Here is a 17,097-nt window from a genome sequence, read left to right as displayed (position 1 = left end):
GGCTTTTTCTTCCATCTCTATTTAAAACGGGGCTCCCAGGGGGGCCGTTAGGGCCTGGTTTAACCCGAGCGCTGCAGCGCAGCCCTGCACTGCAGCAGCGCAGCGACCGTGGGGCCGGCCTGGAGCAGATGCAGCACTGGTGTGGGAAGGGGAGAAGGGTCTGCAAGCTTGCGGTGGGGACACCGACTTTGGCTCAAACGTGGCAAGCCAGGAGGGACGATGACCTTGGGAGGGGGGACTAAGCTATTGCGGCTCAGCCAAGAGCCACAGCACTGGAGGCTGCAGCAGGGACGCCCAGGAAGGGCCCTGAGGGGGCTCTGGGACCCTGGCAAGCACCCTGCAAAACCCTGGTGCAGCAAGCCGGGACTCACCTTCGCCCCGGCAGGGTGGTGCTTGGCCCCCTGTGCCAGCAGGAGCAGGGCCAAGCTCCGGCTGGAGTGATCCCCCACAGCGCAGCGGAGACGGCGCTGGGGGAACCAAGGCTCCCCTCGCCCTTTTGGGCCGGTTTGGGCTCTTTGGGCCAAAGGCAGCTGGCAGGCGCCCAGGGGAGACGAGAACAGGCGCTGGCTGCAGTGCGGGCTCGGGGCTATTTTTAGCCTCTCAGCTCAGTGTTACGGAGGAGCCGCGGTGGCGAGGGAGGCGCACAGGGCCGGCAGGGCTCGAGGGACACAGCAAACCTGCGTGAGCCAAGAGCCCTGGGGGACAGGGCTGGGGACAGAGCGCCGCAGCCTCACACGCATCCTCCCCTCGGTGCTGGAGCGCAGCACAGCCAGCCCTGCTCAGTGGGAGCGCATTGGCACAGGGATCCTCCCCTGCCGCACAGCGAAGCTTTCCAGCCCAGGGATGAGAAAGTCCAGGCAGCCTTGACAGGGACAGCGATGGCACCCCAGTGACAGCCACAGATGCAATGAAAAGGGCGTCACACCCTTGGGAGAGCCGCCTCCAGCCCTCGCGGGTACCCCCATCGCAGCCCAGGCCGGCTGCACACACGGCACGTACGCGCTTTTTTCCTTCAGTCCAGAATTTAATCCCTTTGGATACAAAACCCCAAACCAAACCTTGGGAAAGCAACTGAAAGGGCAGGACGCGCCCGCTCCTGCTCCCTCGGCCCGGATGAGGCCCAGACCCGGAGCGGTGCCCAGGCAGGAGAGCCCGCGGAGGTCAGCGATGACTGAAGAAACCCTGCGGGTAGTTAAACTTGAACGGCTTCATGCGGGTGGGCCCCCTACGAGAGGAGACAGAAGGGAGCGCATCACCCACGGGCACCTTTCCCGTTTTGAGCAACACTGGCTTGGCAGCAGGACGGAGCTGCAGCACCGGCTCAGGCAGGGCTGAGCTCCAGGGACTCCCGCCGGCACCCTCGCCCCCACCCAGCTCCCTGCCGCCTGCAAGGAGGGCCGGCAGCCAGCACCCCGGCGTCCCCCAGGGTGCCGGCTCTCACCTGACGAGGCGCAGACACATCTTCTCCTGGGGGAACTCCTTGGGCCCCTCCACGCTGGTGTCGTGCGACTCCGTCTCCAGGTAGACGTCGAGCACCATGCAGAGGCGCTGCAGCTGGTTGGTGAGGAGCTGGTAGCCGGGTTTGGGCCCCCACAGCTCCTTGTAGCTCACGTTGACCTCGCTCTCCATGGCCTGGCACGGGCAGAGGGATCAGCACGGCGCAGGCCTGGCTCCGCTTTTCCCTCCCAAGACCGGATCCACCCCGCAGGGCTCGCACGATCCCCAGCCTCGGCAGCTGCCTCGCTACGGCCACAAAACCGCTGGAAACGAAACCCAGCGGCTCTCCAGACTCCTCTCCCGCCCCGGCGGCTCACCCGAATGTTGTCGTCGTTGCTGCTGGTCCGCTCCCCTTTCCAGTTGAGGCAGAGGCTGAAGATGGGCGGCAGCGTGGAGTAGCCAGGGTTGAGCACCACGGCGGCCTGCAGCTTGGCTGAGCCGGGCAGGGCAGAAACGTCACGCGCGGCCCACGGCACCTCTGCCCTTGGGGGGTTCCCGTTAAGACAGCCGGCAAGGCAGGGACTGGCCGGGAAGGTGGCATGGAGGACGGTCGGAGGCCATGCTCGCAAATCGGAAGCTAGACTGGGTGCTGCTTCCCTGCCATGTCCTGCATCTCTCGGGCACGGCCACCGGCACTCGCGAGCCCCTCTCTGGTGTCCAAGCAGGCCTGGCCCACGCTGGGAGCGGCAAAAGCTGCCCTGGGAGTAACGCAGGCAGCTGCTGGGAATTAGGAGCTGCCGGGGCAAGGAAAGGCACCTACCCGTTCCCCGTTCGATCAGCGCCATGTAGTAGAGGTGGGTGTCCTCAGCCAGGCCGGCCTCCAGCACGTCCCTGGTGTAGGGCAGCTCCTGCGAGGGGCAGCAGGAGTGAGCGGCTGCCGGCATCGAGCCCCGGCGCGGAGCGGGAGGGAAAGGGCCCCGCGCACGGCACCCACCGCGTAATCCTCGTAGGGGATGGCAGCCCACTTCACCAGGCGCGAGACGATCTTGGAAGGGAAGAGGTGCTGGCACTCGCTGGACACCGGCACGACGCCGTGCTCTGAAACGGAGGACGGGGCTGCCTGAGCAGGCGAGGGCCGGGGACGACGCGCGGCCCGTGGCCGGGGATGCTCTGGGTGGCAGCGAAACCAGGACCTGGGGACAGCGTCGTCCCTCTGACATCGTCACTAGGCGCCGAACACTCACCCAGTGACGCAAACTGCTTGTGGAGAGCCAGGCGTGACTGCAGCCTCGTCCGCAGCAGCTTCACTGTCATCTCCATGTGGCTCGCGCTCAGCGAGTTGTCTGCGGTGACCATGTGCTGCGGGCAGGAGGGGCCGTCACCCAGCGGGCCCCGCGTGGCACCGGGGACCTCCCTCCCGCCCAGGGGGACGGGCGCACGCTCGCGTCGCCGCCCTTAACGAGCCGCTTCGTGCCGGTAAACGCGACAGGGCTCGGACCGTCGCACGCGGGAGGCAAAACGCAGCAGCCCGACCTCATCGCAGGGAGCCAAGGGTGCTTGTTGGGCTCTGACGGTTTGGAAGCAGCCAGCACCGGGGTGCGGCGGGGGGGACACCGCTGTCCCCAGCGCCTCCAGAAACCCAGGCCAACCCCCCCGGCGGGTGGAAGGGGAGAGAAGGGAAGGGGAAGCCGTGCGACATGCCTGAGGCTGGTCCTTGGGGAAATGCAGGCCGCCCAGCTTCTGCACCCACACGTAGGGATGCCCCAGCTCCGTCACGTAATCGCTCAAGGTCACGATGCTGCAGGAGCGGAGAGGAAGGGTTAATCCCAGCCGTGACCGCGGCGACGCCAGGGCCGCTCTCCCCCGATGCCCCAGCAGCCCAGACGGCCACCTAACAGCCACCCAACTCGTTCTGGAGAGGAGCAGCCGAGAGCCCGGCTCAGGGTGCCGCCGGCTCCGAGCCCTCAGTGCCACCGCGGAGGGACGAGCCAGGCCCGCGAACGGGGCGGTCGCGCCGGCGGCCAGGCCGAGGCCGCACAGGCAGAGTTGGGGCTTACGCACCCCACTTTATCGAACTGGAACTGGTTGGCTGGGTTCGGCGTTTTCTTCCCGTGGTCTCCCGGGTACAGGCAGCTCAGGAGGGAATCTGGGGACAGCAGGTCTCTGGCAGGAGAAGGGGGGAGGAGGTTAATCATTCATTAGCCTCTGCGTCTCTCTATAGCGACTACAAACAGGCTCCGAGCCCGGAAAACCAGATTATGCTCCACAAATAGGCCGGAAAGAGATCCGTCTCCTTCCTGGCTGTAAAGAAGTTAGAAATCACAAGGCACCATGTTCCCAGGGAGCTGCTCACGGTCTTCAATGTGATTAACGGTGCGATTAAGTTCAGTGCATTAACTCTGAAACTTACTGATGACAGTCCGGGTGTGCAGAAAACACAGATCCGGCATAGGCAGAGCATGGCGGGGGTCTCGCCCCGGCGCGAGGCTGCCCCTCCAGCGCAGCTGGCTTGCAGGTGCCCCAGGCCAACCTCACCTGCCTCCCCCTCTCAGGCGCTTGTGTCTGCCCCGGGGCAGAGCCCTGGTGACCTCCCGGCTCATCCGAGTGCCCCAGGCAGGTTCCGGAGCCGCCGTTTCAGCCAGCCCTCACACAAATCGGGCTCGAGGGGCCTCGCAGGGAGGCAGCTGCATCGCCCGCCCTCGAGACAAGGCGAGGTGCCGAGCAGCTGGCAAAGGCTGTGCGAGGGAGGGAGGCGTTTCGGCTGCGAGACGCGGATTAATGGGCCAAGCAGGAGAGGCTGCTCCCAGCTCCACGTTGCTCTGCCAACGGGTCACTTTGGAGCCCGGCAGGACCCCACGGAGCCCAGCAGGACGCCAGGGCTTTCGCGACGAGCTCCGGGCTCGGCACACGGACCGCGACCGAGTGCGGGCTCTGCGCCCATGGAGCTCTCCTCACCCGGCGCTGATGGGCGTCGTCAGCTCGACAGCGGTGGTCACCTTGGTTTTCACCGTCATGACGTTGAGGTTCATCAGGTAGTAGAAGGTCAGGTGAAGCACGTTCTCATCTGTGCCAAGAGAAGGAGGCAACAGGGCTGTTCTCCGCAGCTCCAAGCGCTCGGGGCTCAGCGCTCCCTGGGGAGGGGGATGTCTGTGCTCTTCTGCTGCCCTTGCAGTAAACAGGGCCAAGAGGCAACACGGAGACGCCTCTAACACTGCCCCGTCGGCAGCTACCAGGCACCAACGCGGCCTGCCTGCACCCGCCGCTCTCACCGAGGGCCAAGCTGCCCCCGCGTCGCTCCCCAACCCGCCGGCCAGCCCCGCACCTTTGGGTGCTCTCTGCCACGCTCGCTCACCTTTGCATTTCAGGTCGACGGTGACGGAGAGCGGGTGGCGCTTGAGCATCTCCTTGCGCTTGTCGTCCAGCTGCACGCCCAGCGTGGGCCTGCGCCGCTTCTAGGGCGAGCCGAGCGGAGCCGTCAGCTCCCGGGGGCTCAGCACGGGCGTTGGTGTCCCACCAGCCCTGGCAGCGCCCCGGGATGCGAGACCCAGCACAAAGGCAAGACGGTTCCTGAACCCACCGCTTTCGAAAACCGCCTGTCGGAGGGCTCGTATTTCATTTTTTCCGGACTTTTTTTTGGTGTCTTGATGCCCCCACGGGGCGGGCGAAGGAGCCCCAGCGGCAGCAAGGGAAGAGCGGTTCCCAGACCCGCTCGGGCCCATCTCCCCCAGCACCTCGCCGGTAGCGGGCGCAGATTTCGCCTGCCTGTGCGGCGCTCAGAGAGGACCCGAGGGACCGGTGCTGTCCCTTACCGTGGTCTGCTCCTCCTCTGCGTCCGAATCGCTCTCGTCATCTGCGCAAAGAGAGGGCCATAAGCGAGCGCCCCGCGCAGGGGCTCCGTGATCCGGCTCAGCACCGTGGCAAGGCGGCTCTCCCACCCGGAGCAGGACCACCGAGCCCGGCTCCATCCAAGACCGCAGCTCCCCACGCCAGGGAGGCGGCGTCCCCTCCAAAGCAAGGCCCTAGCGGGACGCAGACAGGCAGGGACGCGACCCGCTGCTCAGGGACCTCCCCCCCTATGGCACCCAACTCACCCTGCGAGTCCTCGGGCGGCTTGTACAGGGCTTTGGCTTCTTCGACGCTCCCTTCGATGGCCACGACAAGCTTCTTATCTACAAAAGAAAGAAAACCAAACCCATGAACCGTATTTCTGTGTGGGAAAAGCAGGAACAGGAGCTACGGGGAGCGCCGTCTGCCGCTACGAGAGGCGGGAGGCTGGAGGCCCGACCGCAGCAGCTCACTCGATTACTGCTGAGCACCCAAATTTAACCTTCCCGCGGCCCAGCCGGCTGCACTGCCACCACGGGAGACTCCGCGGCAGTGGCAGAAGCAAGGTGGCTCTGTGAGACAGAGCCCCACGGCAGAGGGAACCCGAGGGAGCAGGCAGCGGAGGCGACCCGGAGGCTTCAGACCCGCAAAATCGTCCCAGGGGACGGAGGCTTTCGGGTGAGCTGCTGGCAAGGGCCAGGAGAGGGGTGCAAAGGGGGACAGAGCCGTCGTGCTGCTGTCACCCACCCCGTGGGGTGCCAGCCCACCAGTGTCACCACAGCGACGTCCCTGCTGGCCTCGAGGACTGCGGCGACCCGGGGCAGAGGCAGGCAGTGAGTTTTCCAAGCGGTTCCTCACCTGCCAGTAGGGCAGGCAGGACAAAACGGACCTCCGAGAGCCTCCCAAAAGCAGCGTTTTCGGTGTGCGGCTGCGAGATCCACCCCCCCGCGCGCCCCCCCTGCCTCGCCGCAGCCTCCCGCGGCGCCACGGAGAGCGAGGCGCCCGCAGCGCTCACCGCAGGCCTGCCCGTAGGCGCTGGCTTGGACGAAGAGGACGTAGAGCGGCGGCGGTAGGTGCCGAGCTATCTCGTACTGCTTGTGCGCCTGGTCGAAGGGCATGAAGAGATACTCCTGGACAGGCAGGGAGGCCTGGAGGGAGAACAGGGATAACGTGGGTGGCTGGGATCAGGGCTGCCCTCCTCACCCACTCGTTCAGGTACCCCAAGGTGGCACGTGGGAGGCTGGAAGGCAGCACAGGACCGGCCGCGTGGCGTTTTAACACAAGCCACGGCTATGGCGAGCCCCTCCCAGGGGAGCGCTTGCTGCTCTCCTCTGCTGGAAAACGTTTGGATCCGAGTCTAACCCAGTTCCTTCTCCTGCTCTGCCCCTCCACGGCAGCCACGAGGGGCTGGAGCTGCGTATCGGCCTCCGAGGAGAGGCCCATTTAACCAGCCCTCGAGCTGCGGCTCCGCAGGAACAGCCGCGCAGACAAGGAGACTGAAGGAAAGGCAAAGCATGGGGAGCAGCTTGGACACTTCCGAAGGAGCCACAGCCTGCGCACTCAGAGCGCCCCGCAACAACTCCGACACGACTCCAGCTAGCACCCACGGCCCAGCTCCCCGTCCCGCAGGGCTCGGTCGTTACCTGCATAATGCTGTTGAGTCGGGGCTGGAGGCTGCTCAGATATTCCTTCTTCACCTCAATCTCCTTCAGGATCTTCTCCTTGTTGGCCAGACACTCCTTGTATTTCTCCGCCAACCTGGGGATGGGAGATGGGTTACCACCGCACATCGCTGTCACGGAGCAAGTTCTGCTGCCGGATGGGGCCTTCCTTGGCCCCAGCTCTCCTGACCCGAAACGTTGCTGCAGGAACCAGGGGAGCTCAGACACTGACAGACAAGGAGCTCTCCCAAGGCCAAGGGCAAACAGGGACAGAGAGGAACTTATTAGAGCAGGAAAACAAACGGGAAGAGCAACTCGAAGCTCAGCCCAGCGTTGTGCTCTGAGAAGGGAGAGCAGCCAGGTCTTTCCTCAGCAGATCTGCTCCCGCGCCGGCCTCTGCTGCCAGCAGGAGCCCCGTGGACTCCTGCTGACCCCAAGAGCCTTTTCCACCTTTTACCACCGTCACATTTGCTTACTTCCCATCACATCAACTGCTTCTGCAAGTCAACCTTGCGAGAGGGAAGGTTCAAGGCACTGGCAAGACTTGGTCACTGGCTACAGAGCTGTTAAGACCCAACGTTGGGTCAGCACATCCCCACAGCCTCCTACACAAAGCAGTGTCGAAGCCCGACTTTCAGCCACCAGCACAAGTCGCAAGTGGACACCAACAACTCCCAAACCATCAGAAAGCGCCCACAGTGAGCTGCTGTGTTTAATCGCGCTGCTCACGCAGCGTCCATTTGCAGGTTTAGGTTGCTCTTTCCAGAAAGCCGGCACTAGCTGGCTAAAAAAGCTGCTAGCTGCTGTCAAATCAGAAAAATTGCGTCGCGTTTGCTGCTCGCGTAAAGCAAGAGCCGCTGGAGCAGCTGAGCCACCTGCCCTCCCGCGCGGGCAGCTCCCCACTGTGGCGAGCGGCAGGAGCACGGGCGCGCGGCAGCCGCAGCGGCGCGAGGCTGGGCCGCCGAGCCGGGCGCGGGATTGCGCGGCAGCTCGCCAAGTCTGACCCTTGCGCCACGGCACCGCAGCCCACGCGGCGATTGCTCTGCCCTGCAAGTCACGTCTTGCCAAAGTGGCTGCTGGATCGAGGCAGATCGAGACATCTGTAAAACAGGATCGAGTATCCCACCAAGCCCAACTCTCCCCGCGGAGTAAACCTCCACGACGAGGGCTTGGTTACCCAATAAATCTCTCCCTTGTTCCATACTAACTATTTCAAGCGGGTGTTAACACCTTTACGCCGGCGTTTGAGCTGCAGAGCCGGCAGGGAGCGCGGCCCTGCGGCGCGGCAGAGGTGACGGCGCGGCGCCCGCCGCACCCACCGCTTGCGCTGCTCCAGCTCCCAGTCGAGGCGGGCGAGGGTCTGCTGGTGGGGCTCGGCCAGGGTGATCGCCGGCCTGCTGATTTCCGGCGGAGCCTCCCTGTAGAACTCCTCCAGGCTCACCAGCTCGATCTCCTCGTGTTTCGATCTGCGGGGACGGAAAGATGGGATCAGGGAAGGGCGGCGAACGCCCGCGCAGGGCTGAACTCGACCGCGCTCGCAGCAGAGCGGTCAGCGGCGATGTCCCGGGTCCTGGCTTTACGCTGCCACGCAAACGACCACAACCGCAGCGAGGAAAACCACAACATGCCGCAGCAGGGGAGGGAAATGGATCTGAACAGGGTCGTTCCCGTCACGGAGACGCCTTCCTCCAGCAACAGGCTGAGACAACGCGACAGGAGATCCCAACCCCTCGAAACCTCTCCCCGTTTCGGACCCGGTCGCTCCGCCCTGGCCGGACTCACTTGAACTCCAGGCACTTGGTGATCTCTTTCTGCAGGTGCATCACCTCGTAGAGCAGGTTCTGGAGCTGCAGGTGATACGCGTCCACCTTCTGCTTTGCCTGGAAGACAAACGTGGCCGGTGATCCCGACGGCACGAGGCAGAGCTGCGCGCGCAAGGGGCGATACGGGACCGCGACACTGCTCTCCTTGGCACAGGGCACTGGGAAGCGCCCCGGGGCGAGCCGGAGAGGGAGCTTTATTACCGTCGTTCCAGCCCGCTCCCTACCTCGTGGGTCTGATCTCTTCCTTTCTTCAGCCGGATGTGAGCCAAGCGGTTGAGTTTCTTGAGGGTCATGAAGTGGACGCAGCTCTGAATGCGCCGCTCGTCTATCTCGGAAGCCTGAACGGCGGGAGAGGGGCGTTGGAGGCACGGGACAAGAGCGGCGCCCGCGGCCGCCTCGCCTCACGCGTCTCGACACCCCTCGCAGCAGGGCTCTGACGTGCCTCGAAGAGAGGAACCTTGGCCTGGGCAACTGCCCCTTGGTCAAAGACCAAATGCCTCAGCTACAGCTTATTTTATTTCATTTAACAGAGAACGTCCCATTTTCCTAATTCTCCCTAGAATGCCACACGGCTTCCGCTCCGGCTCCTCTCAGGTCAAGGAAAAACATCACGGAAAAGCACACGCAGAAAACGAAGCGCCGCGGCTTCTGCTTACATTGTCCTTGACGCCTTTGCTCTTCAGCTCCTGGATCTCTGCCATGAGTCTCTGCAGCTCCTGGCAAGTCTCTTTGTAGAGCTCATAGTCTTTGATGGGGTCGCGCAGATCCACCTCGCCCTCCTCGCTGTAGTACCGAGCATCCTGCAAGGCGAAAAAAAAGCCTCCTGAAGCGCCCCGGGAGGCAAAGCGCCGGGTCTCGAGCACTGCTCCAGCCTGGTCGTCCCACGCGCGAGGAGGCTCGCGCACGGGAGAGCGACTCGTTTAACAGCCCGGGGCACAAACGCCTGGAAAGTTCAGGCCTCTTATATAGTCGCTGTAAATTAAAACAGGTATCTGTCCTGCGCCAGCACATCTCTATTGCTACCGAGGCTGCGCACCTGCTTCTTCAAATTTAAATCCCACTTTGGCTGAACCTAAGTTATTCTGATCTTTGTGGGAATATTTTGAGGCAACTTGCAAATCCCTCAGGGACCCGACAGCCTCACACTCGCCTCTGTTATGTCCCAAAAGGCAACATTTGACTCCCAGGTATCGTGTTTCCTCAAGGAGGGGGAAACCAGCTCAGAAATCAAGCGCGGGAGTTACAGAGATGTTCAGATTTGGCTCGTTCTGACCCCATTTGAGCTGCCCGAGCAGTAGAGTGAGGCCAAAAAAGGGAAGTTTTGACCCCAGCCCCTCGTAACGCGGCAGGACAGGAGCACCCTGCGACCGCAGGCAGCTCCCCCACGCGCGCCGGGGGGGTCGGGAGAGGCCGGGGGGGGGGGGGCGCCCCACCTGGTCGGCATCAGCCTTGCCCCGCTTGCCCTCCTGCGGGCCCCCGTCGGTGCGGATCACTTTGGGCTTCCTCTTCTTGCTGGAGTCCGACGACATGGCGCTGCCCGGGGGGGGACGGAGAGGCAAGTGAGCGCCCACCCGCCCACGCGGGGGCAGGGGCACCCGGGGCCTCCCCCCGCCCCGGCCCCCCAGCGCAGCGGGCACCAGGCTCTGCCCCTGGCCCCCACCGGCCCCCCAACCCACCAGGCACCAGGGCCTCCCCCCTGCCCCAGCTCTCCCGCACCCCCCATCGCTGAGCCCCGGAGCCTCCCCCCCCCCCCCCAGCCCCCAACCCACCAGGCCCTCGGTCGCCCTCGGGCCCCCCCCGGCCTCCCCCAAGCGCCCCGGGCCCCGAGGCCTCCCCGGCCCCCCCAGCACCCCGCGGCCAGGCCCCGCTCGCCGCCTCCGCCTCGGCCCCAGCCCCCCGCGGCGGAGCCCCCTCCCGCCGCCGCCGCCCCGCAGACCCTCGCGGCCGCGCTCGGCCCCGGCGCTCCCGGCCCCGGCGCGGCCCCCCGCGCTCACCGGGCAGCCCGCCTCAGCGCCGCCCGGATGTGACGTCACGGAGCAGACGAGCGCGGCGCAGAGCGGCAGCTGCCAGAGGCGCCCTCCAGCGGGCGCCTCCCTCCGGGAGGAGCGCGGGCAGGGGCGGGGCCTGCGCGAGGGGCGGGGCCACAGCCCCCCTCCCCCCCCGGCCGCAGGGTGGCGGCTCTCGGGTGTCCGGGCCCCTTGGGTGCACCCGAGGGCGTGGGGGGGCCCCAGTGGGAGCCCCCTGGTGCAGGGGGAGCCCCTTAGACACGGGGGGGTCCCCTTGGTGTGGAGGGGCACCCGTGGGCATGGGGGGGCTGCAGTGTACGGGGGGCACCCATGGGTTTGGGGGGGCCATGGTGTATGGGGGACACCCTTGGGCATGGGGGCCCCCATTGGCATTGGGGGGGCATCCACCAGCATGGGGGGGGGGGACGTGTGGTACGGGGGGCACCCATGGGCTTGGGGGGGGCTGTGGTGCGTGGGGGGCACCCATTGGCTTAGGGGGACCTTGGTGTATGTGGGGCACCCATGGGCTTGGGGGGGCACTATGGTGCATGGGGGGCACCCACAGGCATGGGGCGGCGTGGCGCATGGGGCCCCCCCTTGAGCATGGGGGGTTCCTTGGGGTGGGGGTCCCCCTTGGCATTGGGTGGCACCCCTTGGTGTATGGGGGGGGCCCTTGGTGGGGGAGTGCAGGCACCCTTGGGCATGGCAGCCCCTAGGGTGGGGGTCCCTATTGCACTGGGGGCACCCATGGGCATGGGGGGGACTTCTTGGGGTGGGGGTCCCCTTTGGCTTTGGGGGGCACCCCTTGGTGTATGGGGGGTCCTTGGTGAGGGAAGGCACCCTTGGGCATGGGGGGGGTCCCCAATGGCATTGGGGGGCACCTATGGGCATCGGGGGGGCTCCCTGGGGTGGGGGGCCCCATTAGCAATGGGGGGGGCACCCATGGGCATGGGGGGGGCGCCTTTGTGGGGGGGGGACACCCTTGGGCATGGTGGCTCCCATTGGCTTTGGGGGGCACCCATGGGCATGGGGGACCCGTCACCGCTGCCCCCCCCGGACGCGCCCCGGCCCCCCCGCTCGCAGACAGGGCCACCCACGGGCGCATCGAACGTTTAATGGGTGCAGCCGCGGGGCCTGGCACGACCCCGGGGCTCATTAGCGCTCGTTAACACCGTCCTCCAACGAACTTGGGGCTCCCGGCAGCGGCGGGAGCAGAGGACCGGCCGCTCACGGCCACCGCCGTCACCTCTTGCCACCGCTGTCCCCATGAGGGGACGGGTGCTCCCCCCCTGGGGGCAGAGGCGGGTGCCGGGGACACCCACAGGGGGGAGATCCCGGTGCAGGGCGGGGGGGAGCACCCGATGGGGTGACCCTGGCTCCTGTCCCCATGGGGTGTCCCCAGCTCCGGTCCCCTGTGGGGTGTCCCCAGGGCCCGTCCCCACGGGGTGTCCCCCAGCTCCATCCCCCTGCGGGGTGTCCCCAGGGCTTGTCCCCATGGGGTGGCCCCCAGCTCCGGTCCCCCATGGGGCGTCCCCAGCTCCCATCCCCCGTGGGGTGTCCCCAGGGCCCGTCCCCATGGGGTGTCCCCCAGCTCCATCCCCACGTGGTGTCCCCCAGCTCCATCCCCCCACGGGGTATCCCCAGGGCCCGTCCCCATGGGGTGTCCCCCAGCTCCAGTCCCCCATGGGGCATCCCCGGCTCCCACCCCACTGTAGGGTGTCCCCAGCTCCCAGCCCCGCGGGGTCACCCATGGGTGCTCCAGGGAGGAGGGGAGCCAGGCACCCCGCGGGGACCCCGGCACGCCCCGGGGGGACCATGGGGACGAGGGGGACGGGAGGTGACGCGGTGCCCGGGCGCCGGCTCACTGCAGGGGCGAGATGCGCAGGGGGATCATGATGCGCGACTCCATGCTGCGGATCAGCGGCACTGCAAAGCCGGCGGGGTCGGGGGGGGGGGGGGAGCGTCACCGTGGGCGCCCCCCCCCAAGGCCAAGCACCCGTGGGTGCCCCCGCCGCCCCGCTCACCCGTGTAGTAGACGTTCTCGTCCCAGCCGCTCTTGCGCCACGCCGCGTTCCTCGTCTCCTCGCGCGACTGCAGGTCCCGGTAGGCTGCAGGGACGGGAGCGGGGGGGGGACATGGCGGGGACGGGGGGGTCGCACGGCGGCGCGGGGGCACCCGGCACCCACGGGTGGCCCCGGCGCCCACTCACCCCAGAGGTGATGCACCACGTAGAGCTCGCCGATCTGGGAGAAGAAGCCGCCCACGGCCTCCTGGTTCTCCTGCCGGTACTTGATGGCCCGAGCCCTGGCCGAGGGGGGGGGGGAAAGAGAGCTGCTGGGGGGGGCCAGGGGCCTTCCACCCCCTCTTCCTCTCCTCCTCCTCCTCATCCATCCATGGCCCCAGGGGTTGCATGGGGGAACCAGGGAGCAGAGGGGAGCTCGCAGGATTGCGGGGGGGGAAATGGAGGCAGGGACTGGGGTGTGTTGGGGAAACGGAGGCAGGGAGCAAGGGAGAAATGGAGGCAGGGATTGGGGTGGGGGGGGAACTGAGGCAGGGAGCAAGGGGGAAACGGAGGCAGGGAGCAGGGGAGGAACGGAGGCAGGGAGCAGGGGTGTGGGGGGGAAACTGAGGCAGGGACCGGGGCAGCTCCTTACCAGTTATTGCCCCACTCGATCATGGTCCCCGGCTGGAAAGGGAAGAGCAAACCGGCAATGCTTGAGCGGGCAGGTGCCCCCCCCCAGCCCCCCTCCCGGCGCCAGGTGGGGCCACACTCGCCTTGAGTTTGTAGGTCCTCAGCTCGTAGACGTGGGGGCCGCGCCGGGGCAGGGGCTCGTTCCAGAAGCTGAACTCGAGCAGCAGCTGGTTGCGGCGGGCGAGCAGAAGGCGGCTGCGCTCGCGCTGGAAGGCCACGTACTCCTGCGGGGAGCCCGGCTGGCCGTGGGGACACCCGGGGGGGGGGACAACGCCGCTGCCACCGCCGCCGGCAGCCCCCCGCCCCGCGCGCTACCTGGTTCTGCTTCAGCTTGTTCATGCACTCGGTGAGCGCCGGGTACCCGCCGGAGAAGCGCCAGAGGTGCACTGCAAGGACAAGGGTGCCCGCGGGGTGCCACCGAGCCCGGGCACCCGCGACCGGGTGGCACCAGGGCGCGGCGTCTCCGTTTTGCCGCTTTCTCCCCCCAAAATCGCGCCCCCCCCCCGCCTCCTCGCCCCGCGGCGCTCACCGGCCTGGTCCTGCTCGCCGTACCACGTGTTCCAGCTGCCCACCAGGGCGCAGGGGTAGTCGGCGTCCGCGTGCAGCTTGGGCAGCGCCTCCTCCCTGCGGGGGGCACACGGCGGCTCGCAGGGCACCCGCGCGCCCCGGGGCGGGGGGGCGGGATGGGGGAGGGAGGCGCCCCGACGCCGCCCGGCCTCGTCCCCGCGGAGAGCTCCCTTGCGCCCATTTCGCAGGGAGGAAAACCGAGACCCGGAGCGGGGAACATGCCAGGGGCTCTCGGAGTGGCTCGGAAGGAGCTTTCCCAGCCCCGCGCCGGCCGCGGCAGCCCCCTTGGGTGGCCCCCCCCCCCGGGGTGGGGGTGTTGGTGGGGGGCTCACGTCAGGCTGTTGTAGGCGTCCAGGCACTCGGGCTTCACGTTGTGGACTGCGGGAGAGAGGGCGAGAGGGTGAGAGCAGCCGCCGGGGCACCTGGCCGGGCGCAGAAACGGGCCGGGCGGCCAAACGAAGGGCGCCATCTGCGCCCCCCCCCCCCCGGCGCCGCTCACACTGGATCTTGTAGAGGTTGCTGGTCTCCTTCTTGGCCAGGAGGTTGGAGTGCGCGTCCTTGCGGGGATCCACCTTGTGCACGAAGAGCGAGCGCAGCCAGCTGCCCTCGGCCGTGCCCGCGTAGCCCCTGCGGGACGCCGCCGTCACCGCCCGCCCCCGCCTCGCCCGGGGCGGGGGGGGGGGACACGAGGCGCCCCGAGCGGCTCCCCCGCGCCTCGCCGCGGCGCACGTGGCCCCGGCGGCGCCTTCGCCCCGCGCCGGCCTCCTCGGGGGGGGGGGGGGGGGGCGACGGGCGCCGCGGCGGCGGCGGCGGCGGCCGGACCTTGGCCCGCGGCGCGGCGGCTGGTAACGCATTAACCGCGGCGCCCGGGTAAACAACCCCCCTCGGGGGCGCGGGGCGCTGCCAGGCCCGGCCGGGGCCGCGAGCGTGTCCCTGCGTGGGGACGTGGGGCTGCGGTGGGGAGCCAGCGCGGGGCTGCCCCGCATGGGGGGTTTGGGGGAGGTGGGGAGGGATGGAGGGGACGGGGCGGGGAGGGGGTGGCGGCAGGGGAGGAGGGCCGGGATGGGAGGACGAGGGGACGGGGGGATGGAGGGACACGGGGACAAGGAGATGAGGGGACAGCGGATGGGTGGACAAGGGGATGGGGGACAAGGGGGACGGGGGACAGTGAGACGGGGGAAAGGGGGATGGGGGATGGCGGGACAAGGGGATGAAGGGACAGGAGATGGGGGGGACAAGAGGACAGGGGGACAATGAGATGGGGGAAGGGGGGATGGGGGACAAGGGGGACAAGGGGACAGGGGGATATGGGGATGGGGGGATAAGAGGACGGGAGACAAGGGGGATGAGGGGACAGGGGATGGGGACAAGGGGATGAGGGGACAGAGGCCGTTGCTGAAGGGACGAGTCCGGACGCCGGCGCCCGGGACGGAGGCTGGTGCCGGTGCCGCCGCTCACCGCGCCGCGCCGCCCGCCCGCAGCCGCCGCGCCGCGCTCCCGGCCGCCCGCGCCGCCGCCATCGTCCCGCGCCGCCGCCGGGGGCGGGGCCCCGCGCCCCGGCTCCGCGCCGGCCACACCCCCTCCCCATTCATCCCTCGGCAGTGGGGGCTCTGATTGGCCGCCGTGCTGGGCCGGCCTCGGCCACGCCCACCCGCGCCAGCCGGGCGACCCCGAAGCTGGACTCCGCCACCAGGGCCGGCCCCATTGGCTGCCTGCGGGGAGGGGCCAAGGCCGCGGCCGCGGGGCTCGAGCAGGGCAGGGGCCGTTCACCCCGGTCGCATGGCAACAGCCAATCAGCGGAGCCAGGCGGAGGAGGCGGAGCTTCAATGGCCGCGATGCCCCACTCTGCCGCAGCCTGATTACACATCCTCACCCCGCAGGGGGTGGCGCTGCTGATTGGTCACTGCCTCGGGGGGCGGAGCTCGCACAGGCCACACCCACGGGGCAAAGAGATGGGGAAGGGCTCCGGCCTGGGAGCGGGGCCCCAGGGGCCCAGGAGTCCGGGGCCTTGCTATCCCAGGGACTCAACCAGACACAGGCCTATTTGAGCCTGTAGAGCCCAGCATGTACCGTGCTCTACGGGCTCGTGCCTCTCTCTGTGGGCTTGAAGGGGCTAGTGCCAGGCTCTACAGGTTCGTATGGGCCTATGCCAGGCTCTACGGGCTCGTGCCAGTCTCTGCAGGCTCATACGGGCTCGTGCCGGGGTCTCCAGGCTCGTATGGGCTCGTGATGAGCTTTACAGGATCGTATGGGCCTTTGCTGGCCTCTACGGTCTCATACAGGTCTGTGTTGGTCTCTATGAGCCCATGTGAGCCCAGCACAAGCCTGTACGAGCCCCCAGGGCCAGGCACAGGCTCATACGAGCCTGTAGAGCCCATCATGAACCCGTACAAGGCTGCAGAGCCTGACATGAGTCCATACAAGCCCGGAGAGCTGAGCATGACCTGTACAAGCCCACAGAGTCCAGCACGGGCCCATGCAACCCTGTAGGGTCTGTCACGAGTCCGCAGAACCTATAGAGCCTGGCTCAAGCCCATACAACCTGGCACAGGCCCGTAGGAGCCTGGAGAATCCAGCACGAGCCCGTCTGAACCCATAGAGCCTGGCATGGGCCAGTACGAGCCTGCAGAGCCTGGCACAAACCCATATGAGACTGTAAAGCCCGAAACTGACCTGTTCGAGCTCGCAGAGCCCAGCACAGGTGTGTATGATCCCATAGAGCCCAGTGCGGGTCCATACGAGCCCACAGAGCCCGGCATTAGACTGCCCAAATCCGGAGACCTCAGCATGGGCCCATTCGAGCCCGTAGTGCCTGGCACAACCTCGTACAAGCCCGGAGATCCCAGAATGAACCTATATGACCCCACAGAGCCAGCAGAGCACATATGAGCCCGGAAAGCCTGGCATGAGCACCCTCATGCCCCATAGCCCCTCGTGCCCCATTGCCCCCTCCTGCCCCAATGTCCCCTCCTGCCCCATTGCCCCTCAGTGCAGATCCCGGGGCAGGATCCCATGCCAGGAGTCACCGCATGGTCCTAGTGCCCGTTGCACATTTCCCCCCCCCCCGGGGCTCCTCTCACGCATGC

The 17,097-nt window shown here is 67.5% G+C and overlaps 2 protein-coding genes across 3 annotated transcripts; both read right to left on the bottom strand.

The window, feature by feature from the left end:
• Positions 1-1,003: 1,003 nt before the first annotated feature.
• On the bottom strand, positions 1,004-11,142 carry THOC5 (THO complex subunit 5). 2 transcript variants are annotated; one of them, XM_067306766.1, is made up of 20 exons: positions 10,741-11,142; positions 10,180-10,279; positions 9,403-9,546; positions 8,971-9,084; positions 8,706-8,803; positions 8,243-8,389; positions 6,906-7,020; positions 6,278-6,410; positions 5,529-5,606; positions 5,247-5,287; positions 4,790-4,889; positions 4,393-4,501; positions 3,499-3,600; positions 3,139-3,235; positions 2,682-2,796; positions 2,432-2,535; positions 2,258-2,345; positions 1,815-1,930; positions 1,442-1,632; positions 1,004-1,225 (listed from the first exon to the last, which is right to left on the bottom strand). In XM_067306766.1, exons 2-20 carry the CDS (start codon positions 10,273-10,275, stop codon positions 1,162-1,164), a joined length of 2,052 nt encoding a protein of 683 aa, XP_067162867.1. In that variant the 5' UTR covers positions 10,276-10,279; positions 10,741-11,142; the 3' UTR covers positions 1,004-1,161. The 2 variants fall into 2 exon arrangements, with proteins under 2 accessions (XP_067162867.1, XP_067162868.1); XM_067306767.1 differs by lacking the exon at positions 10,741-11,142 and adding an exon at positions 10,683-10,737.
• Positions 11,143-11,846: 704 nt separating this feature from the next.
• Positions 11,847-15,531, bottom strand: NIPSNAP1 (nipsnap homolog 1). Its single transcript, XM_067306769.1, has 10 exons — positions 15,470-15,531; positions 14,511-14,638; positions 14,344-14,389; positions 13,974-14,068; positions 13,760-13,830; positions 13,528-13,668; positions 13,407-13,438; positions 12,962-13,056; positions 12,777-12,860; positions 11,847-12,678 (listed from the first exon to the last, which is right to left on the bottom strand). Exons 1-10 carry the CDS (start codon positions 15,529-15,531, stop codon positions 12,614-12,616), a joined length of 819 nt encoding a protein of 272 aa, XP_067162870.1. The 3' UTR covers positions 11,847-12,613.
• Between the last annotated feature and the right edge of the window lie 1,566 nt (positions 15,532-17,097).

Source organism: Apteryx mantelli, chromosome 17 (genome assembly GCF_036417845.1).
Source record: "Apteryx mantelli isolate bAptMan1 chromosome 17, bAptMan1.hap1, whole genome shotgun sequence".
Lineage (NCBI taxonomy): Eukaryota > Metazoa > Chordata > Aves > Apterygiformes > Apterygidae > Apteryx > Apteryx mantelli.
Note: the sequence above shows the minus strand (reverse complement) of the source record. Positions and strands in the feature narration are given on the sequence as shown.